Source organism: Lutzomyia longipalpis, chromosome 1 (assembly GCF_024334085.1).
Source record: "Lutzomyia longipalpis isolate SR_M1_2022 chromosome 1, ASM2433408v1".
Classification (NCBI taxonomy): Eukaryota; Metazoa; Arthropoda; class Insecta; order Diptera; family Psychodidae; genus Lutzomyia; species Lutzomyia longipalpis.
The window spans coordinates 8,470,440-8,484,300 of NC_074707.1; the positions used below are offsets into that span (position 1 = coordinate 8,470,440).

A 13,861-nucleotide genomic window follows, 5' to 3' on the forward strand; every position below is an offset into this window, starting at 1 on the left:
TTTCACCCGAATTTCGACAGCACATTTGCCAATTTGAGCATCCAATTGTCGGACATGTTTTTGGGGCATCTTTGGGAGATTTATTTGAATTGCCTCAACAATCGGTGGGTGGGAAAAAAAAATACGTAAAATAAACCCAATAAATTGGCAAAATAAAACCGCTCCGATTTTCACGCTATGTGTGTGAGAAAGTGAGAAATGTAGGGTGGAAATTCCATTTGAAATTCATCAGCATTTTGAAGTGTATGTGTGTGTTATTATTCAATTTAAAAGGAAGATAGAAGATTACAGGGAGTTGGGGTGGGAAATACATAGCGTGGGAATTCCCGCGGGATTGAGCTTCTGCAAATGCTTCAGGATATCCTTTTGTGGTTTAAAATTTCGATTATATGGCAGACTCCTTCTCGCGGGAATAACTCAAAAATTCCTGTGGAAAATTTTGATAATTCCTTTCACGGATTTTGCGGGAGTACAACAAAAAGATCTCGAGGAATTCGTTTTGCTGGTTTTCTTCGTGCAGCTAAAAGAGCTCCCCGTACCATGTGGATTATCTTACAAGAGTCACGCCGAGTTTATAGGGGTGGTGGAGGATGGAACTCCTTGGAGGATTGTGGGGTGTATATATCGTGTTTCGTTGTCATTTTGTGTCACCCGAATGGCCCGAAAGAATGTAACTTTGCGGAAGAATTTCTGTGTCAATGCTTGGCACCGAATAAAAAAAAAACGTACGACAGCAAAGTATTTCCTCAGCGTGTGCTTCCGCCAAGAATGAGAGTGGAATGCTCGTGAAAACAGAGAGAAATTGATCGAAAAGCAAGGAATTGTTCAGTTATATATTTTTAGACCCCTTCCTCGTCTACTTTATGGGCATTTCTCCTGATTTATCGTAATTGTGCGCTCTTTTGCCAGAGACGAGACGTTTATTTGCTCCCTCTAACTTTCTTTATTTCTCACCATTTCATACCTTTTGGTATACGTATTATTTTTCTATTCGTTCTCCATTTTTCCTTTTTCCTTTTCCCTTGCTCTTGGGCATTATACTGGGAGTAATGGATGTTGAAGATAAATACTCCAAGCAATTGAAATTATTGTTCTCTTTACAATAATAACTCATGAAGAAAGGCATAAAATATTGGATAAGAAGGTCATCATAAACATTTGACCCAAAATTGTTCAAATATTGATCAAAGATTCTAGAGTCCTTTAAAGCTCATTGTAGCTAAGTCAAATATAAAATAAATTGTCTAAAATGCGGAAATAACTAAATTCAACGTCAATATCTTCGCCCAGAGCTTTTATCTTACAACGTGGAAAGCTCTATGTGTGCGTGATATTTCCCTCAAACACAGGAAAGACAAACTTGATGCCATGACTTTAATTTCGTCAACATTGCCACCCATTTCTCCTGAATATTTATGCGGTTCACTGGAAATATGTGTGGCAGTGACTCCCGTTGAATAAATCGATGTCAGTCTGGAAGAAAATGCCGCATTTTCGCGCTAAATCTCGGTCCTTCATCCGTATTTCTCTTCTTAATTTATTGTATTTTCCATTTTATATTCTGGTGGCTCTTTTTCACCCCACACTGAAAAATCTGCACCCTATATAGCCCATCTATGCCCTATTCTATGACCATAGCCCTAGTGAGGGATTGGTGTTTGTTGATTCAACATGGCGTTGAAATGAGAAAAATTTACGTTTTTAGCTCTTTTTTCGGGGAAACTGACGGTGTGGGAGTTGGGGTTTCTTGTGTACTTTTCCGGTGTCGAGAGGTTTTCTAACACTTCCGGTTGACTGAGATTGAAGTGTTGACACTCCGTGACGGGGTTTAAAAGTTCCTAAGGGGAGGAAATGGATGGGCTTGGGGGAAAGGTGAGGTGGATAGTGAGAAAATATTGCTTGAAAAAAAATTTACATACGAAAATACTTGCAGAGAGAGCGGAAATGCAAAGGCAGGATGAATTTCTTCATCTGCACACTTTTGCCATTCAGGAGCTTTACGGATTCTGAAAATCAAATATTCTTACGACACGAGAGGATTCCTTCGAAATGTTGTGCTTTCTTCCTGCAGGAGTACCATCTTAAGAAGGCACAGCATACACAGCACTGAAAGGATGTGCCAAATACAGGGCAAAGGTGTGAAGGGGATGTATCACGAAATAGTGAATAGTTTGCAGCTCTTTTGATTTTTTGCACTTCCTTCGTGATATTTTCTTTTCGCCAAACTTGAAAAAAAAAACCTTCGCTGAGAGTGAAAAGGGAGGGATGTGGGGCAAAAAGGAGGTTTGAAATGATAAGAAAATAATGACGACATGGTTGAGAATGGTGAGGAATGAAAGGCAAATACAAGCACTGAATGGTGCTAAAATTGAAAATGTTCACTCGAAAAGTGTTGAATTCTCTGAATGCTGGCACTTTTCTTTTTCGCCACACCAGAACACTGTATGTGTATGTAGAATGGATGTTCGAGGCAAAATTAAGTTTTGGCCCAATGGCCATCATTATTCTCTGTCTGTCAGTACTGAAGAGCACTGAAAATTTACGATTTTAATGGAAACTTATCATCTTGGAATGCATTTTAAATTACAATCCCGGGACATTTTGCCATTCATGAGAAATACGAACAAATTGCTTAAATAAATTTTATGGCTGCACAATTCAGTGCAACGTATTTGGAATATTAAATTAAAATGATTCCTAAAATATTCTCCATGCAGAAATTCAATATCCATCGAATATTTATGGGGAATAAAATAGAACTATAGTTCATTGATGATTTAAATAACTTCTGTGGAAATAATTCAGTTACCCTTCATAAAATAATATACTTATTAGAATATAGGTGGTGAACAATTTACAATTTTCAAAATTCAATATTTGAAAAGCTTTTTAGAATAAATTTCCAGGAAGCTTTCGATATCAATAAACTAAGAATATAAAATTGATTTTTCCAAATCTAAATTGAAAAATATTGTGATGAATTTGACTAACACTGCTAGGACCATAGTGGATGCTAAATATTATAGACAATCTGACTACTTAAAAATAATACTCCAGTCTTCCCTGAACAGCTCAAAGAAAGGCTTATGGAGTAAATTTGGAAAATCTTTTCAAATTTCAAGACAATTTGTGTATTGAATTTTCCTGAAACTTTCCTTTGCCAAGAAGCTTTGTATGCAAGAATTTTAAGAATTTCATAAATCTCTTTTTGAAAAAGCTCAAGTATTTGGATAAATTCCAACAAACAGAATCAATAATCTTATTGAACTTCCTGATTTCGGTACTATTAGTCGGAGAAATTTCATGAATGTACCAATTCCGGCCGCATCTCAATACAACGAAAGGAATTTATTGAATTTATTTGTGATCCTTCAATTTACGAATGGAATTTAATTCTACATAAAAGAGAGAAATTCTTTCCTTAACAAACAATAAGGATATGTTTTAAAGCAAAACCACAACGTTTCTTTGAGATTTAAATAAAATTTTAAAAAAAAGCTTTAACACTAAAATGTAAAAGAGACAAAAAAAACCTTCACGTCTCTTCTGAAACAAGCTTATATTTGTTTGTTCCCAAACAACTATTTATATCTCGTTCTTCTTGCAAAAATCTTCCAACAAATCACTTTTAGTGTGGTTTTTTTCCCACTATTTCATCCTGTGGGAATGCTCCTGGGCGTCTGCCAGGATCTACAACATGTCTCATTGCCAGGTTGCAAAATAATGTTTCATGTCGCTCTGAACACTTACCTGTGCAGCTACCATTCCTTTCCGAAGACGCCCGAGATCTGTGTGACTCCAGACACTCGTTGACCATGGTGCAATTTGCCTGAGGTCTTCGCCAAATCTGAATTCACGCAGTTGATTTTTGAGGAATTTTCGAATGTTCCAGGGCAGGTCGTTGTGTCTGCAAAAAAGGGATTTGACAAACATTGCAATTAAACCAAATATGGAATTGATCCAGTTTGTATTCATTTTGAATCTGCTACAAAATTTTCCTCGTACAGTGAATCCTTTTGAGAGGACACTCACACGGATATGAAAATATTGACCAAATATACGGAGACGCCGGAGGATGGATAGAAACGTATAATTCAATTTCCATGTCAAGTTTCCTATGCATGGTCCATCCCATTCGGGACGATATGGTTTTGCGGGGGAAGCAGCTCAAATGTGGACAGCAATACAAGTGGCTCATAAAAAATCCAGAGAGACAAACTTCCCCCAAAAGCCACAATTGGATTAATATCCTAAATCTTCATAAAGTGGCTATTTGTGCCGAATGTATGATGCACACTGGGGACTCTACTCTTCATCGTTGTTCTCAATGAAAATTCACAAAACTCCCACAAGGTTCTGAGAGAGCTTTAGCCCATTTCCCACCCCTTCTGATACTACACGTACCCCCCCAAATTCCCGGGGCTTTCCTTTCTAATCAAAACCAGCAGGATTTGGGGGTTCACAGGAGATTGGATTAATTTTAAATTGGTGTTAATAAATGACTGGTGCTGCATTAATAAACGCATGTGGCTTCGTCAACGAGGTTCAGCGAAACACGCGTTCATTTATTAATCTCACATCAGAGCACTATACCGATGACTGGAAGCTTGATTGTCTACATTACAGTGAGCACCCCCGCTCCAACTGCCATACTAAACTATGTGCGTGGATGCTTTACGCCCCCTTTTGATGGGAAGGCTCCTCTCGGTTCACATACATCATTAATTATGGCTGCCGATGTAGGGATGGCCGGGAGGGGTGGTTGACATCGTGGTTTTAGCTTCTCCATCAAGCACTTTGTGATATATTGCAAAATGAGGCAGAAGATTGACTAAGACGTGGATGTGGGGGAGGGTAGAGAAGTGGCAAAAGTTACTCTCTATTCTCAAAGGGAAGAATGCAGCATACAAACGCTATTGAATGTTCAAGAAATTGTTAATTTATTGAAATTAAATTGAATTCCTCGGTTTTGTGACAATGAAGTTCTAATAATTAAAATTGTGCAATTTTAAGAGCATGGATGTCGTGATTTTAAGAATATTGTTACGGCGGGAGTTTTTGTGCCGTACGATTCACCCTGACGAAAATGTGAGACGATGAGACTCAGTGAGGTAGCCGGAAGGAAAAGACTTCGGTTTAACTCAAATGATCAGATTTATTTCAGGCTTTAAGATGTTGTACAGGAAGTTAAGCTTCGTGTTCAAATGCTATTCAAATGCAGACGTGCGCTCAATTTCTCCGGAGTCTCAAACGATGGGGCAGCTTTCGTGATGATGGTGTGCAGATGTTGATGTCAAGGCGCTCTAGTGATGCGGGCGTCTCTTGATGATCTGTAGAAAATGCCCAGAAGGGAGCTCAAGCGATGCGGGCTTCGTCCTGATGGTGTACCAACGATGTTCTCAAGGCGCTTTAGCGATGCTGGTGTCTCTTGATGATCTGTGTTGATTTCTACGATGTTCTCTGCTTCTTGCTCGACCCGATTTTGGGGAGACTTTGCTGTTGTATGCTCGACCCGATTTCGAAGAGGCTTTGTTGTGCTGGGGATGAGTTTCTTGCTCGACCCGATTTTGGGGAGGCTTTGTTGTGCTGGGGATGAGTTTCTTGCTCGACCCGATTTCGGGGAGGCTTTTCTGCGCAGCTGCTTTGTCCCTCGTTGAGAGCTCTTGAGGTGGGTCCTTGGAGGTCCTTCCTCGTTGGCGGCGCACCGCTGAATGAGTGAGGATCGCTCGCGTGTGCCGCTTATATAGGGCACCAAGGACACTCTTAAAAATATTTGAGTTGATTTGTTGAGAACAAGATCACCCTTAAAAAAATATCGATAGTATTGAACAGAAGCAAAAAACAAAGATTTTCGCGTGGAATTTCGGCAATTTCGTAACAATATTATGATTTTTTCTTTCTTTTTTTTTTTAAATAAATGGTGTGATAGGCATAATTGATCGGAATTGTAGACCATGTAAGAATCCAGACTGCGTTATGTGAAACTCTTCTACAGTATTTCATAATTTATATTTACCTTATCTATAAACTGTTAATTTAAATATTAAATATTCAAACACTATAAACAACATCACAGGCAGACCTTGGGGGCTGTTTATATGCAATTTGTTTATATGCAAATTCGCAAATCAAAATTATATCAAAATGTTTACTAAAGTTTAATTGATGATCCAATAATTCTCTATCGTGTTTAGAGTAGAAACGTAAGTAAATAATAAGATAAATCGAAGTTTCAATAAAGCCCCTCACTGATTGGCTGATGAAGTCAGGTAAATTGTGGTGCACTGCAAATATATTTCATATATTTGTTATATTTCAATTATTCTCTTAAACCATAAACAACAATGAAGACAAATAGTTAGAAATTAATTTTATACAATAGCCCATTAGTTTATTAATATTATTCAAATAATGTGACATAATAGGTGGATAAATCAATACCCTATTTAACAATCTAATCACGCAGATGGTGAATTTGTTCTTTGTATGTGCATATAAATTTTTTATTAGATTACAAGTGAAGGGAGACGTCGTTAGTGCGGCACAATCGGACATTGCAAACATGAAACGGATATGCCCAATAGAGCGATTATTTCGGGGTGAGCTGAATTGTTTTGACACGATGTTTGCACATTGAATTTATATGTGTGCTCCTCCGTGAAATGGATGATGATGACTCCAAATGGTGCCACAGTCCATCCTACCATCTCTTACCCATGGCCATCGACACTCAAAGACAGACTCCGAGGGATGTGACTTCCTAATATGGGGGATGAAAGGGGAGAAAGGCTCCTAAAGTGAGGTAGGGGTGTGTAGAAACACTAAATGGGATGGCTCTCTGTTTGCCGATAGTTTGTGACGATTTGGTGACTAAGCTGATTTGGACAATTAACAGAATTACATATAGCATGTGATCTGAACTCACACCCAACAAGGAGTCAGTATCTCTTGCCGAGTCTCTGGGGGATGTCCAAGGAGTCTCTGCAGAGACATACACTCACCCATTAATACAGGGAAATTTTCGGAGTTGAGATACATTAGATACAAAGGAATGGGAGATAACTTACCCATCTATTAAAGGCACTTCCTTCAGCACTTTGCCCACCACCTTCATACGCTCCTCGAGGTTGAGGCAGAAGCACATCGGAAGGAAACTCATCATTATTGTCCAGGAGAGGAATCCGCAGAGCAGGAAATCACCCGAGGGCCTCCTGCGACGCATGGCCCTCGCCTTGTGTACTCACCACCGTCCGTCTAGCAGCGGCGTCTTCTCAGCCCCGCAGCTCCTGCAAGAAGAATAGAGAGAGAAAAAAAAGTTTAGCTCGTGTCACAAACATACTCACAACATCCCCACCCCCATTGAGCGCAAGAAGCCATTAAATTGTCAACTTGATCCCCAATCCTTAAGCCAAAAGGGCGGCTTTTCCTGCAACTCGGTCAGCATGCGAATACCCTCCAATGGCGTAATAAATTATGTTGCTTCTGCTGCGGTATCTTCCCGTGGGAATTCAGGGTGGAAATCACCGGACTATAGGTTTCTCTTGAGCGATGGCACACCACTCAATTAGAAATGATTAATGAGGAATGACTCCGATGTCTCCTCCAAAGTTGGGGGTGTGTTTAGCTCTAAGCGCACCACTTAAATACGAATCATGGGCTCATTCATCTCCCCCATATAGCCTTGTGCTTACATAGGCTTCCAAGTGTGCTCTTGCAACCACCAGAGATTTGCAAAAAAAATCTGAATGGTTTGATTGGCATATTTATGAAAAGATGAGTGACTTTTTCCATTCATTGCTGGTTATTATGGAAAAACTTTGGATTTTTTTCCGGTGGGATACCAGGACAAATCTTACGATAAGAGATAAAAAAAGAGTTTTTTTTACAAGAAAATTAAAACGTCGCTGAAAAGCACAAAAGAGTGCCTCTTTGATTAAAAGCTGTTTCAAAAAAAATCATTAAAAATCTCTTTGAGATTAATTTTCATTCATTACCCGAAAACTTGAGAATTCAACAATTTTTTCCAACAGTAAAAACATTTTTTTTATAAAAAAAAACTTTTCATACCTGGAAAATAGGTAATATGAAAAAGCTTTCGAAAACATTTTCAATGCATCTAACAAGTCAATCATAACGCGTCCAGTTATTAGAGTTGGTATACCACAACGCGGATGGGTCAGTCTATGCGTTGTAATTTAATTTTTAAGTAGTATTAGTAGGCAAAGTTGATTTTTTTTATGAAATTCATCAATTCGAAAGACAAAAATGGTTATATCTCAAGTTCTATTGCACATACAGAAATTTCTTGACTAGTTCTGGAAAGGTATTGAAATAAGCTATAATCTGACATTTATTTCGATACATTTCAAGGTCACCTCCAGAACACAAAATGGAGGATTTTTGTTCAACAAAAACAGTTTTTTGCACTTTTCGTCTTAAAGGAATGGTTCTAGAGGTTTCTGATATTCTAGAAAGTTGTAGAGTTTTGCAAAACCTTTAATTTGATACCAAATTGAGCAAAATCGGACAAGCCGTTCAAGAGATATGGCTCTTAGAACTTTTCAAATTCAAGAATTTTTCAAATGGCTATATCTTCTAAACGGTGACATAGAATTTCTTCATTTTTGGACTGATGAAAGATATTGAGTCAGGCTACAACATATCAAAATTTAAAGGAAAACGATAACAGACGTTGGGAGATATAGCCCCTTAAAGTTAGGCAATTTTTGTTTTTGTTTTTAGCGCCTCTTGCGGATGTTTTTGAAACTTGGAATGTTCTAAACAGTTGTAGGGCTCCTCAATACCTTTCATTTGATACCAAGATGGTCAAAATCGGTCAAGCCGTTCTCGAGATATATCGAAAAAACACTTTTTGCTTTAGGCCGCCATATTTGCTAAACGGCTTGACCGATTATCAAGTACGAATTGTTTTTGGAAACGTCTCACTGAGCTCTACAAAATACTAAAATTTCAGACCTCTAGCTGTAAGGGAAGTGGTTGACAGTATTTCAAAATGGCGGACGGCGGCCATCTTGGAATTCGAAAATGCGAAAAAATGAAAATTTACACCCACATTTCTATAGAAAACTTCAAACCGGAATTCTCTATCTGTTACCGTTCTTGAGCTATAAGGCAAAGTGTGGGCCAGAGGCCGGCCGGCAGGCCGGCCGGAACATTTTTTTTCCACCACCATTTTCGTAATGTGGGATGTCCAAAACGTGTTCATACTAAGTTTGAGCCCGATCTGAGGTGGTCGGTTTTTCCGACGATTACAATACTTGGTATGCCACGATTGTGGTATACCAACTAATTGCTGAAATTGAACTCTAACACAGCTTATCGATTTCTATGTGGTGTATTCATGTCGCTGCAAGCCACATTTGACCCCATCCACGTATTTCCCAAAGACTAGTCAAACATCATTTATTGCTTTTCAATGCAACCAAAGAGAAATTTTGCCATGGGAAAAAGGAAACCTGTGCTACTTGATGAATCAAACACATTGAATATATTTCAATTACTTTTCAATGTACGAGGAGAATGGCTGGGAAAACTAATAGAGAAACTCTCTTCTTCGAGGATGTGTGGAAAGTACATATTTTTGGGACTTTTTTTCTCACAGTAACTTTTCACAATTCAAGATAGGGGGCTAATAATTAGCTATATAACCTGTTCTATGAGTATTATTCATTGAAGTCTCTTACGTGGAGTTTTTGAAAATGTTTAATAGAATTCTTTTTATAGATTTTACCTTAAAGAAAAAAGTTTGATCTCGTTCATGAATGAAAGAAATATTAAACGCTGGATTCGAACTCACAGCATCACATTACAATGAAAGTCGTCTTACTTTACTAATTATTTGTAAAAAAAAATCTTCTTTTAACTAAATTTTGTTCTAAATTAATTTAAAAGTCACTACTAATGAAACTCAAGTTGAGTTCAATGATTTTCCACAATTACACGCCCCTTCTTGGGTGAGAGTTGAAAAGTTGTGGGTGAAAGAGACTTTTTGGACATACTATATTACGTTCACATGAAAGTGGATTTTCCTTTTTGAGAAAGAGAGTATTGGAAAAACGGAAGAAAACTTTGCGTAATGCAGCTGGTTTAGTTCTCCTACTCGTAAGGAGGACTTTTGAAAACTTTTCCAACCACTTTGCGATACGATAAGAAATATGAAAGGGGTACAAAAAAAAGTTGCACTGTTTGGAGAGAAAAGTTTGCATTTTACTGAAAAGCATGGGTCTTGCTACTAAAGAAATATATAATATCGAGATAAAAAAAAGGGATGATAAAATTTTTTCGTTTATGCTAAATTAAATAAAATTTATTCTTTGCATTTGAAAGTAGAACAGCGCGGCAATGTTGTGCTAAAATGTGTGTGAATAAATTGCAAGAGTTTTTTAGGCAAATATGTCCCTTTCCATGTTTCCCAGCCAGCAGAGCACCACCCTTGAAAATGGTTGATGTGCTCACAAAATACCAACTATGTCAATTTTCCTACCACTTTCACTCCACACAATGTGCTGAGCGCGTCCCTATTTTAGCCCTTCCTCCCCCTGCAACCCCTATACGTTTTGGAAAATATTTTATAGGCACCAACCATGTGAGGGCTCCCACAGAATTCATTTAATATTTTATAAATTTTAATCATATAACTCCTGAGTGGTGTCACATGAAAATTACAAACACTTCATCCGGCACCCGCACAATTTATGTGTCAGTCATAAATGGGGCGCCTTTCCCATTCCACATCGGACCCTTCTCTGGCGCGGGGTGTGAGGGTGGAGTGAATGCAGGAACACACACACTGCTTCTGAATTCAATATTGAAGCACCGCAGCACTTGTTTCGCAAGTACCCCGTACGTGCCGCTACTGAGGGTTACGGATACGGGTTCAGTGGATGCCCACACCCCCTTCTGCTTGGCACCTGGTCCAGCAGCAAAAAAAAAACACCTCCCAAACACCCGAAGCACACTCATGTTAAATTTACAGCGTTTCCGCAGCAATAAAATGTTCCCATACACTGGGTGTATAGGGTTGTTTAGCTGCAGAATGTGCTCAAGTCCTTCTCGCTTGTCCCCAACTCATAAAAATGACCATCCCGGACAGGTATGAAATTTTACCACCTTTCAGATCCCTCGTCACTTTGCCAGCAGAACCTCCCCAACAAATCCTCAGTGGGTGGGAAATTCTGACGAGAGTTTTTTTTTCCTTCTTTTGGCAACCTTTTTTGGATTCTCGCCATTTGTGATTGATTTTTGCTGAAATTCAGTTCTTCAATTTATGAGGACGAATGCAGAAAAAAATGGTCATAAAAATGGATTAAATTAAAATTAAAATTGTAGAGAAAAGAAATAAATTGTAGAGAAGAAGGAAAAACAAATTGTCTGAGGAAGAAAAATTTTTAATTGAGAAGAAAATGCTGATGCTGAATTTTTGCTTAGTTTAATTTCATCCCAATTTTATATGTTTTTTATTCTAAATTTAGAATAAATGAGAGCTAGAACAAAACCAATCAAATTGTTTTGTAGAAAAAATCAACTTTGCGTATTTTTGTGTTAAAATTCAATACAAAATTCCCACAAATCTGATGAAAACAACACAGAACATTCGGGGGAAAATTCTCATCAGCAATTGGAAAGTTCTATCTCAATGCCATTATTTGAACCCGCACACCCTCCACACCCCCAAACCATTGACCCTTCAAATGAATTTGATTGAGGATATTACCATCGAGAGGGATACTTTCTGACAGGAAAACCTACCCTCTAATTGAGAAACCTGATTTTCCGCTTGCAAACGCAAATTGAGTAGAAATCCCACGCAAAAAGCTGGTGGTTGATGTGGGGGGTGGTTTCCCGTGGAAATGGATATTATGCCTAATATTGTTTTCCAATTCCAGCACTCTCGTTTCGAGATAAATTCATCCAACGGACCAGCATTTTGTATGCTGCTCGCGTACGCGGCCACCATCCCCTCATTTGAGGGGGTGGCTTTTTCTTTTTTTTTCCACTCCCATGTTGTACACCATCATGCTGGAAGCTCGCCAGGGGCAAAGCACTATATTATTCTCGGTACTCTTTGGGGGCATGAAAAAAAAAGAACAGGTGTCCCCCAGGCGATTCCACCCCCGCGCAATGGGGAACACTGAAAGCGGGCAAAAACCAAAGGGAGCGATTTGATTTTATATTCATGGCGTTAACGCTTGTATGAATACAGTGGCTGATTGCCGATGTATGTAGTTTTATTTTGCACCCCAAACCACCCCCAACACCCCTAACCAATGGGGGTGTTGAAAGAACTTTCACCGTGCTGTTCGAAATTCAATCGATTTACCTCATTGACAATTTCCTTTCACAACCCTCTTTCACGAACTTTTTTTTTTATTTCAGGCCACCCCCTCACACACCTTCCTCATGTGGGGTAGAGATTATCATTGAAATTCAGTCCCAGGAGGTACATATGTGGCAAGGGAATTATGTCAAAAAAATTATGCGAATGTGAATTTGGGTTTATTTGAATTATTTCATGGATTATGCAAAATTCCCAGAAGAATTAAATTTTTGTACCAAATTTTTTTTTCTTAATTTTAATTCGATGATTTGCTAGAGGTTTACTTTTTCAGAGATATGAAAAAAACTCCTAAGAAAACTGTTGAGGGAAATATAAAAAAAATTGGGAAAGTCTTTTGTAACTTCCTTACTCTAGTTTAAGAAGTCAAATGAATTTCTTAAATTTCCTGTAAAAAATTGAATCTTTAAAAAAAAATGAAAAAAAAATGTAGAAAGTATAGGTAGAAAAAACGTCGTACGTTTGATAAATTATTTTTTAAAAATCCAAAGAGTCTCCATTTCGTTTTTTTTTTTTTTGAGGGCCAGAAAACTACCCCTTTAACTATTTTACACATCAGATGTGCTGGTACTGCTGCTATACCTTTGTAACCAAAACTCTCAGGTGTGTGTACCGGTGTGCGGTGGAGAGATAAAATTTTTCAAGTGACGCTACGTGCCCCTTTTCCACGCATCCACATCACACGATGTACCCTCTTCCTGGGGATGACTACATAAGTTAAACTAGACACGTTAGTGGAGTTTGAAGCGCGAAAAGTTAACTCTGAGGCAGGTAACATCAAATTTCCCGTGTCGTTTGCACGGGGATGGTGGGTGGGTGAAGGGAAAAAGGGTGGCACGAAGAGACTTTCATATGCAAATTCACCCTCAGTCGGTGTGCCTTCGAGGGAGTGAAAGTGGTTTAGTTTGATATTCCGGTCCATTCCTTGTTCGCTTTGATAGTCCATTATCATTCGTTTTGTATCCTTTATTTATCTTCCACCTCCCTTGAAGCACGCGTGGCGTCAAATAGATTCTCTCCTGTATGTTTTTCTTTCTTTTCCGTACTACGCCATATTTGGTATTTGTTGTGGCAAGAGGATCTGATTATATAATTCAGAAGATGGCAGAATAAACCCCCGCACCCCGTGGCACAATTTCTCTCGACCCTTTTTGTCCCAAATCGCGTTCCAAATCTCTGATCCGGAGATTACTAACAGAGTGGTCTTCGAAGTGTCCTCAATGTCCTTACCGTCCTCACATGCCATTCGGGGTTTACCCACGAGCTGGATTACATTCGATCAGTTTTTGGGGGGAAATTAAGGGTTGCAAAATGGGGATAAAATGCCCAAATATTTGCAAAGGTTTTCATGGGGATTTTCTGGACTGGTTTAGCATTTGAAATTTTGATAATTAATTGATTTTTTTTATTTTCCTCAAATTAAATTTTAATTTTCAATTGATTAAAAAGTATTTAAGGATATCCTGGCTATAGGAAATTTCCTTAAATATATAACGTGTAGGAAAA

At 38.4% G+C, this 13,861-nt stretch overlaps 1 protein-coding gene across 1 annotated transcript in view; it reads right to left on the reverse strand.

Annotated features, from left to right (window-relative positions):
- The window catches only part of LOC129787295 (dipeptidase 1), a 66,421-nt gene that overhangs the window by 10,949 nt on the left and 41,611 nt on the right, over positions 1-13,861 (reverse strand). Inside the window, exons 3-4 of the mRNA XM_055822758.1 lie at positions 7,068-7,286; positions 3,751-3,907 (exon numbers count right to left, since the gene is read on the reverse strand). Of these exons, the coding sequence (XP_055678733.1) occupies positions 3,751-3,907; positions 7,068-7,222 (312 nt within the window). The 5' untranslated portion in view covers positions 7,223-7,286. The remainder of the gene's footprint in view (positions 1-3,750; positions 3,908-7,067; positions 7,287-13,861) is intronic.